This window comes from Sceloporus occidentalis, unplaced genomic scaffold (assembly GCF_023333645.1).
Source record: "Sceloporus occidentalis isolate IW3139 unplaced genomic scaffold, rSceOcc1.0.p SCAF_3, whole genome shotgun sequence".
Classification (NCBI taxonomy): domain Eukaryota; kingdom Metazoa; phylum Chordata; class Lepidosauria; order Squamata; family Phrynosomatidae; genus Sceloporus; species Sceloporus occidentalis.
In genome coordinates, this window is record NW_028316983.1 from 132,618,788 (window position 1) to 132,638,707 (window position 19,920).

Sequence of the window (19,920 nt, forward strand, 5' to 3'; positions counted from 1 at the left end):
TGCCCTCATTCCCTCCCATGCTATACTGTACCTCTGATGTGAAACCAATTCAAAACTGTCCAAGAAATAGGTCTTCATCTTCGTAAGCTGTCAGTAATATTTCATACTTTAATTGAACAGAACAGCAATACAACATATATTATTCAAAATTAAATACAACCTGATTTTTTTTCACCAGCATAAAATAATATACTCTACCTTTTAAAAACATTTCCCCAGTTAGATGGTTCCAGTGTTTAACTCACCATTGTCTGGAATCCAAATTTTTCAGCTCTCTCAACAACTTAGAATTTTTCTTCAATAGATGAAAACTTTTTCTAAAGATAAACAAAAAATATATTACAAAGGGAAAGACATGTGATACAAAAACATTAACCTATCTATTCTACTCCAGTGTGGTAGATAAATACTACATGAACCAGCTGGGAGAGATAATTCAGAGGTTTGGGTGGGGTGGGATCAACACACTGATAACACAAAAAACCATTTCTTTATGCATTTGATAACAGCACCAGTTAAGGATCATGTGTCTCCACTGAATGAGTGTTTTGAAGAGGTAACAGATCAAATGAGAGAAAGCAAAATAAGGTTAAATCCTGACAAGGTGAAGGCGCTTACTATCAGTCCTAATCTGGGTTTTGAGGTACATCAAACAGTTTTGGACAGGGTTGCACTCTCCATGAAAATTATGTGTACCGCTTGGGGTTACTTCTGGATCTGTTGCTCCAAATGATGGTCTAGACAGATGTGATGGCCAGGAGTAACTATTTTCAGCTTTGGCTGTTACACCAGATTCCCTAGAGCTGGGAGATCCACTGGGAGATGGTAGTACATGAACTAGTAACCTCAAGGCTAAACTTCTGCAAAACACTGTACACTGGGATGCCTCTGTACCAAGTCTGGGAACTTCAATCAGTTAAAAGCATAGCATTCAAACCGGCTGACTGGTATACCTAGGAATAATTTTTTTAAAACCACTCCACTAGCTGCCAATTAAGTTTCCGGGCAAGATATAAAATGTTGGTTGTTACTTTTAAAGCCCCATATGGTTGGTGTCCAGCTTACGAACAGAATTGCCTTTTCCTGTATATGTGCACTCTGTACATATACTTTTTCCTGTATATGTGCACTATGTGCCCTCAGAATCTCTGGGGGACACTTACTTCAGTCATCCAAAAATGGGCTGACAACTGCTGCTGTTACATTTTTTTTGGCCGCCCACAGATTGTGGGATGATCTGCCAGAGATCTGACAGCTGGATATGCTTTGAGTTTAAAACAGCAGTAAACACTAGTCTTTTCCAGCAGATTTATATGCTTTTTAATGGAACTATTTTAAAGTATGTTATCGATGCTCTAATTATGTATCTAATTCACTGTTGTTCCCCACCTTGATCTATTGAGAAGGTAGCAACAATAACAACAATTTGTCATTATTGTTGTTGTTTTTACTACTATTATCCACCTCTATAGATCAAGGTGGGGAACAAATAATAACAACAACAACAGCAACAACAAGTAGTAGTATTAGTAATATATGACCACCAATGTGGCATATGGTTTGCGTGTTGCACTATGACACTGGAGACCAAGCTTTGAATCCCGGCTCGGCCATATAAACCATTGGGTGATACTGTGCAGCCTCAGAGGATGGCAACAACAAACCCCCTCTGAAGAAACTTGCCAAGAAAACTCCATGATACGTTCATCTTAGAGTTGCCATAAATTGGAAATGAGTTGCCGGCACAGAATAAAGTAGTAATATTTTCAAGTGTAACAGGAAAAATGACAAAAATGATAAAAATAACAAAATTACAAAAACATTCACATTTTATAATTTTGGCAAAAAGAAGATATTCAATAAAAAGTTAGTTATTTCAGAACTGTGTGCTTTAGTTTACTTTAGGTGCCAGTAATCTACCTCTCCAAATCTATTTCTCACTCCAGTAACATTTCCTGGAAACACTCAGCACAAGATGTCCAGATTACTCAGGTGAAACACTGTTCTTCAGATTCATATCCATATTTGGCTGATTTAACCAAATGGAGCTGGAGCTGCACCATGGGAGTATGAGAGACACTTGAATACCAAGTAAACTTTAATTTTCTGTACTGTTTGTATGAATAACAATCAAATACACACATTTTAATTTTCAAATCAAGATAGCAAGCCTATCAAATAAAACTCCATCAAAGAAAGCGTCAAAGTTGAAATGATAATTTTTCATTATTTACTTTGCAAACATGTGGAGAAAAGGTATGTGTATGTGTGGTGTATGTGTATGTATTACTATTTGGAAGGGAAAATAGAAGGTAAATGAAACTGAAAACTGAAATCTGAAAAAAGGACAAGACTAACAAAAATCTGATTGTATTCATTGGCTACACCTATTTCTTTTTTTCCTGGGAATTTGTTGTGAACTGGCTCCAGATCATAGAGGATAGGTTCCAGCTTTGGTGGAATAAATATTCCAACTTCACTAGAGGGAGGGCAATCTATTCTCTTCCAGCCCAACCAGGCAAGGCAGCCATCTTATTCCACAACACTCCTAACAGTGAACTGCTGAAATAAACATAGCAACTCTAGAATGTAACACAATTTAGAGCAGAAGACATAGCTATAAGTCTGATCTAAGCCATACTCTGTAAGGACGTTTCATGCAGTCCATCATTTTGTCAGATAGGTTCAGTGCTTTATTGCTTCTTAATTGCCTCGTTCTTGATTTAGTTTAATCCATCTAAGTTGCATTTTGTCAATCAAATCCAGAAGAATTCATGTGGTCAAATTTGGAAATCCCTTGGGGGAAAAAACTGCCTTTGGGCCAGAGAAGACAGCTTGGAAGGCAATTGCACCGGTACTGTGGTGACTAGATGGCTTGCTCCGAAGTGGACCACCACCGCAATTCCACATGGGCTTCCAGAAGGAGCAGATTTAATCCACTCCTGGCTTCTGCTACCTTGGCATGGCTTCAGAGTGGCTTCCAGCCGCTTTGTGGGGGGAGGGGGGTCATCTGAATGTCATGCCCCTAAAGTGGCCAGAAGCAACTTCTTTTGGCTTGTCTGTTTCGGGCCTTTGTCTCTAGTTCAGAGCAGCCATTTCTTCTGATTTACACCAATACTCCCCCTTACCTTCTCAATTCCATGTTCTTTGTTTGATGCCCTTGGCTAAGAAGGCAGTGGGGGAGTAAAAAGAAAGAATATGACAACCAACTGTATCACCTCTCCTTCACCCCAGTCCATCCTACCCTCTCAAAAAGGGAAGAAAGAAAGGTGGGGATCTCCCCCCCTCCACTATTATTAGAAAGCAGTACTTATCTAGGAATGCAAGGATACCCCTCCTGTTTATTGTCAGGCCTCCTTCCCTTCCATCAGAAGGATGTGCTTTCTCAAAAAATAAGACTGCCATCTGGCATATTTTTGGAGCAACTGTGACATTTTTAATAACTGGTTAAGAAATATATTACTTTGCTTACCTTTTATCCCAAGAATTCATCCCTAAGTCATTTAGCAAAAGTCTACATAAATGAAATGATGCTTGGGGCTGAGCAGGTCTTGGTGCCTTCTGAAATTCAGCCTTCATGCTAGGATTCAAACTGCATCCGTGTACATATTCATTTTCTGTGCAATTCTGTTTTATTATTGCTTCTAAAATATCATTCTCTTGCTCACTGCTCATGACACATGGTGATGGTGATGGCTCATTTAATTTTACCTGTGGACGTAAAAGGCACTCAGGACTACTATTGCCAATTCTCTCAAGCAATTTATCAAGAGCATCTTCTCCTTCATATGTTTGCATAAAATCCACTGGAGACTCAAAGTTTTGTTTATGATTGTCAAGAAGTACAGTGGATTTTCTTTTATTGGGATTTGGTGGACAACCAGCTAATGGTCCATGCATCCGTTTCCCATCCCATGAATATTTCCCTGAGATATCTCTAACAATTACTCTAACTTCAGATAGAGTTCTTGGTGGTTCATCATCTTCCTCTCTTTTTGAAGGAATTTGAAGATAGGATATGAGAGTACTATCATTAAATACAAAAAGTTGTAAGTTTGGGCTTCTGAAGACTTCAGAAGACAGTTCAGAAGATTCTACATAAGAGTTGTTGTGGTTTTCACTAATAAGGCTGTGAAGAACGGCAGGTCCTCCATTCAAGGGATAATGGCCCAGATTGTTTACTAGATGCGCCATAATCATCCGTGCAGTCAAAGGTATTAACTCCAAGCTCCTCCTTCTTCTTTCTGAAAGCAATTAATAACAAAAATAAATAAAGAAATCAAGCTGGCCAAAATATATACCAGGTTTCCTCTGTTATGAAACTCTTGGAGGCCAAAGTACATTCTCAGTTTCTAAATGTTTCGGAAATATGGGAAATATGGAACACTTATTCTTTGAGCCAATCCTGAACAGAGTTTTGGAAGTGTTATCTTGGGATATACTGTCTGTGGGTTTAGGTCTGGAAGTAAGACTACTGCCAATATCATTCTCTCATATATATATATATATATATATATATATATATATATATATATGAGAATAGTGACAGTTTAATTACTAATAGAGGATTAAACAAGCATCAGAAGACAGAGGAAAATAAGTTTTAGAATACCAAGATTATCCTTAAATTGGAGAATCATTATGATATTCTAACTAGATAATCAAGTCTCTTTGGTTTACTCAAAGGATCTTGTTATCAAGGTTGTCAACTGGAATCTAAGATTAAAGTCCAAGATACAGTTAGGCAGAAAATTTGAATTAGAAGATAAATGTTCTATAATGTGGTGAGGTGCTAAATGACAGCATTTACATTTAAATGCAGAATATCCAGATTTGCTAAGCTTCAGTGATCACTAACTGCAACTGAAGAAGATGAGAAGAAGAAAGGTCCTTATATGAATTGTGAGTGCATTTGTGGGAATGAATAAATTGAGAACTTGAATCATCATTTGTTTTATTGTTGTATAAAAGAGAAAACCCAATGGATTCTATTTGAAAGATGACAGCTGTTACATATGCACCATGGCCTAAATATATAATTACTCGTATTAACTAGAGTAGACTCATTGAATTAGTAGGATTTATCTAAGTATTGTTAGTCTACTCTAGTTGGAATGAGTAGACTAACAATATGGAATGGATGGAACCATCCATTAAGCCAAACCCTCCCTCCAGTCCATCTCCCCTGATCCAGGCTTTGGAGGTAGAGAAGAACTGCTGGCCCTCATCCCCTTCCCCACCACCACTCCCTTCTCCTTTTGTGTCATGTCTTTTTAGATTGTAAGGCTGAGGGCAGGGAACCGTGCAATTCAAAAGATTGTATGTACAGTGCTGTGTAAATTTACAGTGCTTTATAAGGTTAATAATAATAATAATAATAATAATAATAATAATAAGGAACTGGATTTAAGTCAATATAATTTATGAATGTTTTTGGAAAAGACATAGCAATAGCAATAACACTTCACATTTCTGTACTGCTTCATTGTTAACTAAGCACTCTCTAAGCAGTTTACAATTGCCCCCAACAAGCTCAGTAATCATTTACCAACCTATGAAATGATGGAAGGCTGAGTCAACCTGGAGCCCTGAGGGTTCAAACCCACAATGTTGTGGCTGCAGTACCAAGATTTAATCACTGCACCACCAGGACCATTGTGGATTCCTACGGCAATGTGTAACCATGGTGAATAATTTAAAATTTTTATTTAAAACTTTTATATTAGTATAACAGTTATTATTTGCATAAGGGTAAGTTTAATGTATCTATCCAATCTGAAATGTATGTTTCCAAATCTAGATAATTTGTTTTCTGTTAATCTATCCAATTTAAAATTTATTTTTCCAAATCTAGGTAATTTGTTTTCTGCATGTTTTAACTTCTGTTATTAGGCAAGGACATGTTTTGATCCTATCACAGAAGAGATTATTCTTGAGTTTTTGTTTAGGTTATTATGAAGCAGGAGCCTAAACCCACACAAATTATACAGGTTCTGGAATTTATGCTACTAAAATAGAATGCACTATAAGACTATGAACCTTTCTTTGAAATAGTGATTCCCAACTAATATTATCCACAGATAAACACTTCCTTTTTATGTGCAGATAAATATGTAGTGCCAGCTCCTGTACATGTAATTTCTTTATGCCACCATAAAAATATTTTAGTCTGTATATATTTGTATGTGTCAGTTCAGGACTGGATGTAGGTATGAGAAATATTTTGGTTCAGCTAGAGTTCTAATTTTTGATAGTAACACTCTCTGTGAACCAAAGCAGCAATATGCAGACAAAGTAATAATATGTAGCAACATGTATTTACTTATTACAGGAATCTCTATCTAGCTTTCAAAACCACTGTCAAGCCAACTTTTACAAATATTAAAACAAGTTTGTAAAACAAGTAGTATTTGTGCAAGGGAAATTTCCCACACTTTAGACCCTTCTGCAGCCCCTGGAAAGGGTTTCCCGAGGGTTTCCTATCCTGGGGCTGCATTGGAAGGAGGAATGAAATCAAATGGAGAAAGCTTGTATTAGTGGGAGGACTTATCATGTAATCTACCTTCACTTTATTCTGGACTTTCTTATTTGAAGCATACAAAATAAATGTCAATAGCAGGTGCATGAAGCCTAGATAAATGTCTAGCAAAACATTATTCTTCTCAAACACAAAGCTCTTTAAAACTATTTTTAAGGTTAAAATATGTCCTTTCATTTGAAACTAATGTTACCTTCAGCAACAGTGAGCAAATTATTCAGATCTTCTGAGGACTGAAACTGTGTAAGTTCAGAATTCCTGACACTTCCTAGTGGCAAAAATGGATCATAGACATCACTTGAGAGGTCTGCAAGGCTTAGGAGGTAATGGCTTTGCTGTGTGTAAGTGTTTGAACCATGAACACAACTGTGTAGCACCTGAGGAAGAAGATTAAAAAAATACTATTATATGTTCTACACTAGAAACAGCATAACAGAAAATAACATATACAGGCTGCTTCAGTGGAGGGCCCCATTGGTCACATTATGGTTGTTCACCTCTCAGAGATGACGTACATCTCTAGGCTACTTCATGATATTGCCTATGACACTACCATAGATCTCATTGTTATCTTCATGAACATACAGTTCCCATTTAACAATGACAATATACAGAAATATAGAGTAGGCCCTATTTAGTATACCCACCAACTGTACCTATGAAGATTGTGAGAAAGAAAGAAAAGTCTCTCAGAGTCTAGACAAGCTCATAAAGGTAGATACAGTCTGTTTGATAGTCTGGGTCTAAGCTGTATAGGTCATACTAGCACTTTGAATAGTGTCCAGAAATAACCCTGCAGCCAGCAAAGCTTTTGCAGCTGGGGTGTGTGTGTGTATGTGTATGAACCCTGTAACTAAGCAGGGTGTTATTTGTGTTAGATGTTCCATTACCAGTTGGAAAATCATTACCAGAACAGTGCTACCTGTTTTTCTTTTTCTGCTAGTTTAATAATGGATACAATGCAATATGCAGAAGATGTTCAAAATATCACAGATAAGAAAACCAATGCAAATTGATGAAAAAATTAAACTAACATTTGTTGTTGTTAACCACCCTCGAGTTGATTTCGACCCTGTGTATGAGACATCTCCCAGACTCTCTGTCCTCCACTACTCAACTTAGTTCCTGCAAACTCATACTCCGGGCCTCCTTAATAGAGTCCATCCATCCAGCATGTGGACTTCCTCTCTTTCCATTTCCCTCCACCTTTCCTAGCATTATTTTTCCCCCCAATGAATCATGCCTTCTCATGATGTGTCTGAAGTATGGCCTGTTACAGACAGCCAAAATAAAGCTGCTTCAAGTGACAGTGGAGGTATTCTGTTTCAATGATGCATGCGTCCTAAGAGTCCAGAAGTCGCACCAAAGCCACGCTCCAGCCCTAAGGACTAGAGCGTGGCTTTGGTGCGGCTTCTGGACTGTTCGGACGCATGCATAATTGAAACACCATACCTCCACTGTGACTCGAAGCAGCTTTATTTTGGCTGTCTGTAACAGGCCTATGTCAGCCTAAGTTTTGTCATCCTGGCTTCCAGGGAGACTTCTGGCTTGATCTGCTGTAGGATCCATTTCTTTCTCTTTTTGGCTGTCCACAGAATCCTCAGCACTCTTCTCTAGCACCACATCTCAAATGAATTGATTTTCTTCCTATCTTCTTTCTTAATTGTCCAACCCTCACATCCATACATGGTAATAGGGAACAGAATGGCTTGTATGATTCTAACTTTTGTGCCTGGTTGTATACCTTGCATTTTAGGATCTCTTCTAGTTCTTTCATAGCTACTCTCCCCATTCTTAATCTTCTTCTGATTTCCTGGCTGCAGTCCCTGTTCCTATCAATGTTTGATCCCAGGTGTGAGAACTCTTTTACTATTTCTTCAATGTCTAGGTTGAATTTATATAGATTCTCCATGGTCATTATTTTTGTTTTCTTTATGTTCAACAGTAAGCCTGCCTTCGAATTTTCTTCCTTGATATCCCTAAGTAGTTGTTCCAGGTTTGTGAGGTTTTCTGCTAGTATTATGCTGTCATCTGCATATCCCTTCTTCCTATTTTCACTCCTCCTCCTTCTATATCCAAGCCTGCTTTTCTTACAATATGTTCTGCATATAAGTTGAACAGGTACAGCTTTATCTGATCCCTTTGCCAACTGGGAACCATTCTGTTTCTCTGTGTTCTGTTCTGACTGAAGCCTCTTGTCCTAAGTACAGATTCCTCATCAGGATTATCAGATGTGTGGGTACTCCCATGTCTTTAAGGGCATTCCACAGCCTTTCCTCATCAACGCAATTGAAGGCTTTGCTAAACTAAGGCGGGATACATACCGCCATTTAGTACGTATAGAATACGTACTAGGGTTAGGAAGGGGTGGTGCTTCCGCACCCCCCTAACCCTAGTACGTATTCTATACGTACAAGATGGCGGCGCCCCTTCCACATGGGCGCCGCCATCTTTACGTATCGGACGCTGAGCGTCCGTACGTGTCGCGGGGGTTGTGACGTAGCGAGTGAGCCCCTGGCGCCTCGCTACTTCGCAAAAGCGACACAAGAAGAAGCTCCATTTTGGAGCTCCTTTTTCGCTCCGCGCGGGAGCCGCACCGTCTGGAGACTCCGGCTCCCCCGCGGATCTACCGGCGGCGGCGGCAGACCGCCGCAAAGCGGCGGTTTGTACCCCGCCTAAGAAACTGGAATTCAATTATTCAAACTGAAACAAATTGTATTAGTTGTTAACATTTACGTTCAGAATTAATAGTGGGTTTGCAAAGTACTAAATTTTACTGCTTTATCTTTTTTTTATTGTGACTCTGTTCATAATGAACAGTATAATTAAATATCCAAAATAATAGTATTCAGATATTATCCTTCATACTTACTCTATAAATGTAATCAAGCAGTGGAGCTTTAGGAGAATGTTGATCTTCAAGAGTTGAAGTAAGTATAGGTTCCAGCAGCATTTTCACTGGTAACGTCATGCACCAATCCAGCAAGCAAAGCAATAAGGAAACTATAAACTAAAACAAACATTTTAGACTACAAATGGTCTGTTTTGAAAAATATGGAAACCTGCACTCCATCATAAATACATACATAAGCAGGTATGGTAAGTACATTTCCTTTAACTGAGAAGTCCAATCATGACATGTGCAGTAAAAACCAGTCATCATCTAACTGCAGTTTGTAGGAAGAGTATATCCGTAATACCAGTCTTGCATCCAATCCCAAACATAACAGCGGGGCTATGGCCTTTTGTTTTTTAAGCACTGGCTATAGTATGTTTTCATCTTCCCTCAGTGAATCATGGAGCTACTCTTTTAACATTAGTTCCATGGTTAACGCCACAATATCAGGAACAGTTTATCATTACATACCTTTTTATCACTTTCCACAGAAGAGTACTCTGCACTAGGCAACAGAAATGTGATGGTGGCAACAAGGATCTGTGTAAAACCCATTCAATAAAATAAATTTAGAGAAATGTTTCATTCTGAACAAAAAACAAACAAAGAAAAAATAAAATAAAATAGAACTTATCCCAAATATTTCATGCCTTGACTATATATACTCATTATTTCTCAATACTGTAATTTCATTAAGTTTGAACCTCCTCCACCACTGTCAGGACAGTATCAATTAAATATGCTCTGTCCCTGAAATGGTATTACAGTACATACAAGTATTACATACAAACTACTAGCAGGAAACAAGGTATGATTTTCTAGACAACTTCAATTTAACAGAAAGCAATTAGATAGTATTATTGACCATTGAACATAATGAAGGTAAAACAGATTCCTAGCCACAAATGTCAAAGGTTCATAGGGAACAATAGAAAGGGTTCAACAGTGTAAGAACCTAATTCCCTCCTCTATAGGAAACATTACAAATAAGAAATACATCTTGCAAGTTTGTACTATAAAGGGTCACCTAGTGTGACAATGAAACCAACCTAGAGCACAGTTAAAATGTACAAGTAAAATGTGCTCTCAAAGTGCTACAGAAACATTTAAAAAGTGGAAGCTATGATATAGGTAAAACTCTCCTGGCTCTACTTTGAAAAGACAGACAGAGAAAGTGAAACAGGAATTATTAAACATTTTAAAAAGGGTAATGGAATACTTTAGGATAATTCACTCCATAAATACTGAGGAGCATATGAAATATGGAGTGGTCCCGGCTTGGTAAGATTTTATAGTTACTTCAACCAGCTGCCCTGGACTACAACAGCAAAACAAGCATGGCTATCCAAAAAACAAGATATTAAATTTCAGTAAACAAGAAAACACATTAATCTGTTACTGATTATCATACACAGATATTTTAGTAGACATACATACTTCAATAATTTTTCTGGGTAGACAAGTTTTGTATATTTGTAGTTTTTCCCAGTAAGATGCAAGCAATTGAAAGACATCACATGCTTCCTGTGCTATCTGCTTGTTAGAAAACTGTAAATGTGAAAAATAAACAAATAATAATACTGAAGAAGACACAAAGGAAGAGTATGCATCTCTATTACTATAAATGCCTAGTAAAACTTTCTTTTTAAATTATCCCCAATCCAAAACAATGTTGGAGCAGGCTGAGATTGTCTTGTGATCATACAGGCTGAGTATCCATGATCTGAAAATCCACAATCTGAAATGTTCTAAATTCCTAAACCTTTTGAGTGCCAGCATGACACTTCAAGGAAGTGGCTGCAGTGCAGTGTGAGTTTGATCATTTGCAAGGTGGAATCAGGCAGCTGGTGGTTCACCTGGGGACCTGTACTATACTTTTCTTTCCTAGTGAAGCTGGAGAGAGACACGTCTGGAAAGAAATGGATCTTTGAAATGGTGGGAGGTGTCTGCCTCCAGTTTCACTGAAAAAGAAATACCGTACAGATCTCCAGGAAGCCTGCTTCTACATTGTGAATGAGTGAACAGAAGTGCCTCCTCCTTAAAGTGTCTCTCTCCAGCCTCACAAATACAGTACCTACTACACTACTTGTATTCTAAAAGTCAAGAAAATCCAAACTCTGAAACACCTCTGAAACACCTTGTAGATAAAGTCTCTATTGCCTCCATTTAACATTTCATTCAATATTAATAAACAGGTATATGTCACCTGGTTACCTCCATGATTGGAAGCACTTGAGCTGGGAGCTTTTTGTTCTCCCATGAACTAGAAATACAAGGGAAATGTTTATGTGATCTCCAGGCAATTTAAATTCTACTAACATTTCTGTACCTCCTATTTAGCAATGTATTAAGTATTAAAACTACTCTAAAACTTATTTAAGAAAAAAATATTTTTTAGAAAGCAGGGAAGACAGTCAACATCTGGCTACAAGTTACAAAGAATCAAGTAATTAAGGGCCCAAACAGACAGGCCAAAATAAAATTGCTTCAGGTCACTTTGGAGGTATGCTGTTCAAATGATACATGCATCTTAAGAGGGCAGAAGCTGCCCCAAAGCTGCACTCTAGTCCATAGGACTGGAGCGTGGCTTTGGTGTGGCTTCTGGCCTCTTAGGACGCATGTAGCATTTAAACAGCATACCTCCAAAGTGACCCGAAGCAGCTTTATTTTGGCCTGTCTGTTCAGACCCTAAGTTTCCAGGCAGAGAAACTACCTAGTATCTCAAACAAAGGTGCGTTACAGACCACCCCTTTGGGGCGGCCTTTAGGTGCGCCTTTCCCCGGTGTATCGGGGCCTCAGTGGCTAGATTGGCAGCCGCTGAGGCCCCGATCCGCCGCTTTCCGGGCCGCGGGGAAGCGGCAAAAGGCCGCTTCCCCACAGCCTGGAAAAGGGTGTCCTTGGGGCTTCAAGCCCCAAGGACACCCCGCGGCGGCAGGGAAGAGGAGAAAGGGGCCGCTTGGCCCCTTTCTCCCTTGCGTTGCTGGGCGCAGCCGTCTGAAGGCTGCGCCCAGCGATGCAAACCAGGAAGGCGCTCCGAAACGGAGCTCCTTCCTGCTCCGCGCAAAGGGTGCATTAAGCGCCCTCGCACAGAGTGGCGACATCACGTCCGCACCACCCCGTATAGAGGCACCGTGGTCGTGACATCGTCATGGCGGCCCCATGTGGAAGGGGCGCTGCCATTTTGTACGGACTCAGTCCGTTCTAGGGTTAGGGGGGTGCAGAAGCACCGCCCCTTCCTAACCCTAGTACGGACTGAGTCCGTACTTAAAGGCCCGTTTGTAACGGGCCAAAGTCTGGAATGCTAAGGATTCAACTCCATTAGACTTATCTAAGGCAATAAGACAATATATTCCTTACAGATACACTCATAATCTCTTTGGGACTTGAAACCTTTTAGCTTCCTGGATCTCAGGACTGAGGTATGTAATTCAGTTTTGATAGGATAACTGTCTTCTTGGTGACAATATGAGAACTGGAGTTACATGTACAGTGGGCCCTTGGTATCCATGCAGGATCCGTTCTGGATCCCCCCCTTGAAGATGCCAAAATCTGTGGATGCTCAAGTCCCATTGACCTCAATAGTTGTGCAACCACCACTGGGGACAAGGACGCTTTGCCACTCCAGCTGCCCAAAGCCTGGCTTGCCAGTCCTTTTTTTCCTTCCTTCTGGAAACCTGCTGGCTCCAGGGACAATCTCTCAGCCTCCCAGATTGTCCTGGTCCAACATAGGTGCAGGATGGTTGGGGGAGTACCTGTGCAGAGGATAACTCAAAAGAGACTGGTGTCCAAGATGGTAAAGGCAAGGGAAGGAGGCAAGGCTCCTTCCTGGCTGTGAAGGAACAATCGAGCAAGTGAGGGGTGCCCCCTTCCTTCCTCCTCAGGGCCTCTTTCTTTCCTCTGCCCAGGAGTGGCCAGGGAAGACAGGGAATTACACTTCCCAACATGCCTGGTGCTCCCCAGAACATGTAGATCAGGACCCCTTGCAGGGAAGAAAGGAAGTAGGGAGCGAAGGAGCCAGGTGGGGATTCAGCAGAGAGGGGAGGGGAGCCGGCTGCCTTCTTAGCCAGGTGGGGCTCAGGGGGAAGGTCAGGGAAGGGGTGCACCTTTCTTCCCTTTGTTGGTGGAGCTTGCCTTCTTCCCGCCACCTCCTCCTCCTCTTCCTCCTCCTCTGCCACCCCTCCCCCCTGAGGGTTTGCCGTCTGCGGATGCTGGAATCTGTGGATGGCAAGTCCGCAGATACAGATGGCCTACTGTCATCAGTTATTTTTCCTGAGGTGTTAGGTAAGGCAGTCATCTAGATGTATGAAACTACTGACAGGATGGTTCCATAATCAGTAGTTTCCAGAAATGTGTGCACCACTTTCTGTCACACGCTTGTGCCAAACACATGAGCTAAGAGAAAATATGTCCATGTATTTGGCTTATTTGAATCCAAGGTAATAAGAATTATGGAAACAAATAACTACTTTCCTAACAAGAATGTAGTACTTCCCTCAGTATCATCAGGGGTTAATTACTTTATAGTCAAATGTTCCATAAAGCTTTCTGGAAATGGTGCAATTTCCTAGAAAATTCTGCAAGTTGCCAGCTAGAATCTGAGGAGAGTTTGAGAAGCTACATATATATGTAGCCCCTCCTCTTGGTACATCAGCAACTTGATCTTGCCTGCAGCCAAAGGAAGAGGTTTTCTCAAATGTGACAATTAGCTCCCTCAGTACCTACCACCTATTATCAATTTTTCATTCAAATAGTGTCAAATAATTTCAAACTTTCCCCATAAATTTCTTCATTAAACCAAATAGCCCAACTGTTTATTTCGGTGCAGCCTCAAAATCAGAATATATTTCTTCTGGCCAAGACTCAATAAATAATTTTATCAAATGCATAAAATGTCATCCTTGTGCTCATTCTATTTATCTAATGAAGTAGCATCTGATTTATGTCATTAAAAATGGTTAGCTTCTTGTTTTTGTTGCAACAGGCAAACCCAACTGTGTCATACATACATACATAGCAAGTGTTTCATTTGGGGTTAATTTAATGTCTCAAGTACACAGCAAGTGTTTCAATTATTGATGTTCCAAAATTTGAATAACAGACTGAATGTGACAATCTTTTATCGACATAACAAAATATTCTAAGAAACTGAAGCACTCTTTCATTGTAATCCAACCATACCATTGAGTAACTGTGTAGTTAAACCACCCATATCATACTAGTACCTTTAGTGTCACACCTAAAACATTTATTGCATCTTTTACTTGAGGATGGTTTGTACATTGCACTAGTTCTTCACATATCCAAAGTCCAAGACAGCAAACAGCTAAGCACCTTCCAAATTAAAAAAAGAAGAAGAAAGAAATGTGTAATTTATTAAGTCATATTAAGCCCTTTACTTTTCAGTTTTATGAAAGTCAAATGAGAAACAACTGGATTACTGAACTAAAATTAGGCAGCAATACATAGAATTCAGGATGGTACTTGGCTAAAATAGTCTGTACTCTCAAGCCAATGGTAATTCTTAAACTCAACTATATTTCTATTGTAGCAACTACTTTTGGTTTTGTTGTTCCATGCTTCCCACTGGCTCTGCCATGCGTGTGCCACTGAATCTCTATTTGTATTCCAATGAATGGCTTGAAGATGTTATTTAGCTAAACCTCTCTTTCTAGAAGCGTGACTGCATTTTAGCAGCAGCTGACTAATAATTTTATCCTGTTCAACTGCAAAGCATCAGATGTGCTGGTCTTTCCACACAAATAACACAACTTGAGCATCCCTTATCCAAAATGCTTGGGACCAGATGTGTTTGGGATTTCAGATTGTTTTGAATTTTGGATTATTTGCAAGAGATATATTGGAGATGGGACTTAAGTCTAAACATGAGATTCATTTATATTTCAAATACACATTATACACACAGCCAGAAGGAAATTTTATACAAATGCTTTAAATAATTTTGTGCATTATTTATTTATTTATCCACTGGATTTATATCCCTTTCTCTCAAAATTGGATTCAAGGTGTATGAAACGAAGTTTCTGTACACTGAACCATCGGAAAGCAAAGATGTCACTTTCCTAGTAATAACATGGAACAATTTCAGATTTTGGAATATTTCAGATTTTGGAATTCCGTATAAGGGATATTCAACCTGAATATTCTTCAGTCTATATTGCACAATATTTTCTTTTTATTCAGCATTTTACCTTGAAGCTTCACTAGGTTCATCGATGGCATTCTTCAGAAGGGTGCTTATGAGGTAACACTAAAACAAAAAACATAATAAACATTTCATCTGTGAAATGTTGGAGGACAGGAATACAAGAGTGTGGAAGTTTACTGATTTACTAGTAGGAAAACAGCAAGTACAGGTGCCTAAAGGCTAAAGGGAATGTACTCTTCTACTAGAAGTGGGAATTTCTTATTAGAAAGTCCAGATGCCAATTTGAACATCCATTAATAGCGTCTCCACTTGGTCAGAACAGGCTAGATTGTGACTTCGGCTGTTACATTTCTAAGCCCACATGGAAGGCCTCAATCCACCAAGAAGAAATAACTTTCATTGTAAGTCCAATTCAACTATTTATTAAAAATGAAAATAAATATAAATATACCCCTGAAATTGTAAACATATCAATCAGCCAAGAGAAAATATTTACTTTGACATCCACAGTTCCTCTGACTTCTGCTTCTGAAACGGGTTGCAACAATGAGATTTCTCTGTAGAGATTAGGAAAGCAAATCAGAGAACCAAGAATGGTATGTGCTTCTAAACGGGGGGCCTATAAACAAACAAATAACAACAACACAAATAGAGATGTAGTCTTGTCATATAACAAGAAATCTCAGATTCTGATAACATGGAAATTTCTCTTACAACAGTATTATTGAAAACTGTCATTTTTCATCAGCTCTCATTCTCTAAAAGGCCCTTAACCTAGAAATATTTACATAATAATAATAATAATAATAATAATAATAATAATAATAATTAAATATAGGCAATGTATGATGAGCCATTAATGGGACACAGAAAATTGGAGGTTTCATGAATACAGGTGCTCTGTGATTACAAGTGTAAAATATGCTTTACAAATATAGGATTATCTCACATTTCTCTAGTTAGTTGTTCAGTTGATTTAAAAAACAGCAATGATGAATGAGAAACAGAATTTGAATTCACACAAGTTATATTCTTTTGGATTGAACCCAATTAATCTTAAATGAATGGTGTGACATTTAAAACACCAATGACCAGATCATTTTTGTAGAAGTGCAGGCAGAGCAGAGAGAACATCCCAAAATCCACACATGGAGCCATTAACTGGTGCACTCCTGCTTATACCAGGTTCAACCTTCTGTTTCTCTAAAGAGCTTCTGATGGAAGAAATGGGTCTGCATTAACTAAAATCTATACTGAAGTATTCCTTAAAATACTTCATGTTGGGGATGTCCCAAAAGGGGTTTATCACATGTAGCATTGAATCCATTAGTCCACTAGTCCCCTAGACTAGTACTGCAGATTCTTTTCTGTTATGAAACCTGATTATTTTTATAACACATCAACAATATGAATAGAACAAAAGTGCTATTTATGACATATAATGAAATAGAACGGAGGTGAGTTGAAATTGCTGTTAAATATATATACTGAACATTATCTTCTCAAACTATTCTACCCAAGTTTTTATGATTTATCATAATAAAGTGTAAAACCAAACTCGTTAAAATAATATTTTATGGTTGAACCAATACTGAACTGTGGAGCAGAATACACAATATTTGTAAAAAAACAAAACAAAAACATTTCTTGCTTCACTTTCTCTTGACTGCACAAAACATATTCCACATGTAGGTGGGGTATCTGCAATATTCATATATTGCAAAACTCCCTAACAGTATTCTGAAACCTAAGCTTTGCTTTGAGAGTGCAAATGCACTGCAGTATTAGAGAGGATATGATTTCTCACATTTTGTCCTTTTGATGAAACACCTTTGCAATACTAGGATGTCACCTTATCCTACAATTTCACACATCAGCTGCCATGGTGTCTGACCCAAGAGACCAGTTTCACATTGCACTAATGAGCCAACACCTGTTAGAGCACAGAAATCTGAACCCGGCTAACAACGGTACACTCTCACAGGAACACCAGTCTTGAACATTACCATACTTACCTCCAACATGTTTGTACTTAGAACTGTGGCTGCGGCTCTTATAAAGTCTCCTGTGAGCAATGTAAAGCCAGGTAAGCTCAAGAAAAAGAAGCAGGAAGGGCAGTGCCTTATGATAGTATTTAAAATATCCTGAAATGGAGAAAAAGTTGAATTTTTAAACTTGCACAAACTGGCAATATTTCAAGGTGACAGCAACATCAATATCTAACACACTAAGGAATAATTTCAAACTGAAATAGCCCACTTGGGGTTAGCAAATTTGACTCCAGCAGCTTAAATTTTATCCTGCCTCTTATGGACAAGTAGCAGGGATCTACTCATGTCACAAAAACAACTTGTATATGAAAGGTAGATCCCAGAAAATATTTTAAAATCTTTTTAATGACAGAAGTCCAGCTTCTGATAGTCAGTGCCTCTGATTATGGTAAAGAACTGCAGCAATAAATTACATGTACAGTGAGAAAGAAAAATATTTAATACGAGAAAGCACTGGGGGGAAATCGCAATGAAAAGCAAATATTTATATTAAATCAGTTGGAGCAATGAAATAATATCAAAAATTAAAATTAGCATTTTAGACCCACACCTTATTCTTTTTCCAATGTGGATCTACAGAAGTGCTGCTGTTTCTAGCTCATAGCCTTTGGTATTTAGGAGATATCTGAAGACCACACAAAGCTGGTATTCCATATAGCTGAAGCACAAATGTTTTTTTAAAAAGTGGTATGGCAGGATTTTTTTTGCACAAATGTTTAAAACGTAAATAAATTTTCACATCAGAACAGACAGTATTTTCACCTTTGAAACTCCATTCAGGTTAATGTTCAAACTGGTTTTAATCACTTCCCGTGATACATTTTAAAGGCAGTATCAGTCAAGGCAAACATTCTAAAAGAATGAGCAGATGGATGCTGGAGCTCATGAAGTGGTTGGTAAACTCCTGTTCTGAAGGCAGAACAAAAGATCCACCTTTTCTATAATTAAGGGACTGATTAATGCATTGGGCTCCTCACAACACACCTGTAATTACTGAGAGGTAAGCATTGTGCTGTGCACCTAGTGTCTGAACAAGCTATATAGCAGCAGATGGGGTTAGGTCTCTGTTGACATATGCTACAATAAAACGACTCATGAATCTTGGCATGAAAAGCAGCACAGAGTAGCATTTTTAAAGATTAATAAGTACTAACTGTTAACCTTGCTCAGTATTTTCATAAAAGGCATGTGTCCACACAAGGGAAATTCTGTCTTCATCGCTCCTTCCAAATTAAAAAGTACAAGAAAATTCCGGAATACTGTGAAGTCGAAATAGCTGAAGCCACATATATGAATGCACCCAAAAGCTTACTGCTTCATTTCTAACAAGAGAAGTACAGCCAGCCCTCCCCAACCATGGGTTGTCATCCACAGACGGCAAGCTTCATTGCTGCTTATGGCCATGCATGCACACAGTGGCATGTGGGAGAGTGGCTGTACCCACACAGCCATTCAAAACCATGGGACTTAAGAGGTTTTTTTAATTGGCGGGGAAGTGTCCAGAAACAGAAACCACTGATACTAAGGGACGACTGTAATTGCACCCAGTCCTTCAACTCTCAGATATCTTTGGCCCAAAACAGAAGGGCAAAAATTGTTGGTTTCAGGGCGTGTTGGGGGTGTAGCGTTTATATGATGCGCATCCCAAACGGCCTTGAAGCCATGCCAAAGCTGTCTAAGGCAGCCCGAAACCAGCCGGGAAAGGAGAGGGCGAAAACTGCTCCTGACAGTAGTCCATTTGGGAGTGCGGCAGTGGCTGGCCTCAGTACTGCGGTGTGGATACTGCAGTCCTGGAATGGTCGGGGTGGGAATGGCCTTTGCCTGCTCTTTTTGCCCTGTCTGCATGTACCCTTTGTTTTCTGAGGTTACTGAGTTGAATGGTAAAAGAATAAAAGACACACTCTACCAGGGATTTCTCCTATGGAAGTTCTGGTGAAGCAGTGGATTGCATCTTATCTTTACAGAAGAACCCAGAATAGTCATTTGTTACCTAACAGTAGCTATTTAACATCATTAATTGGTGCTTGTTGGTTCAGCTTCTGCCTTGCCAGCTGATTACACTATTAATACTATTACTAGTATCTCTCACATTTGACAGCACATAAAGCTGAAAAAAGTATGTACAGTAAGCCCTCCTCATAGGCGGGCTTGCCTTCTGCGACTTTGAGCTTATGTGGAAGGCAAGCCACATTAGAAATAATGAGGCGCATACCTGTGCCATGCATGCACACACCTAATTATTTCCTATGGGGCTTGAGCACACACTCTT

At 39.1% G+C, this 19,920-nt stretch overlaps 1 protein-coding gene across 2 annotated transcripts in view; it reads right to left on the bottom strand.

Moving 5' to 3' along the window:
- The window catches only part of RALGAPA2 (Ral GTPase activating protein catalytic subunit alpha 2), a 199,832-nt gene that overhangs the window by 84,868 nt on the left and 95,044 nt on the right, over positions 1 to 19,920 (bottom strand). For both annotated transcript variants that reach the window (XM_089516358.1, XM_089516359.1), the window contains 10 exons: positions 17,616 to 17,744; positions 16,097 to 16,219; positions 15,644 to 15,702; positions 14,657 to 14,765; positions 10,872 to 10,982; positions 9,906 to 9,974; positions 9,411 to 9,548; positions 6,732 to 6,915; positions 3,473 to 4,244; positions 246 to 317 (listed from right to left, as the gene is read on the bottom strand). In XM_089516358.1, the coding sequence (XP_089372484.1) occupies positions 246 to 317; positions 3,473 to 4,244; positions 6,732 to 6,915; positions 9,411 to 9,548; positions 9,906 to 9,974; positions 10,872 to 10,982; positions 14,657 to 14,765; positions 15,644 to 15,702; positions 16,097 to 16,219; positions 17,616 to 17,744 (1,766 nt within the window). The remainder of the gene's footprint in view (positions 1 to 245; positions 318 to 3,472; positions 4,245 to 6,731; positions 6,916 to 9,410; positions 9,549 to 9,905; positions 9,975 to 10,871; positions 10,983 to 14,656; positions 14,766 to 15,643; positions 15,703 to 16,096; positions 16,220 to 17,615; positions 17,745 to 19,920) is intronic.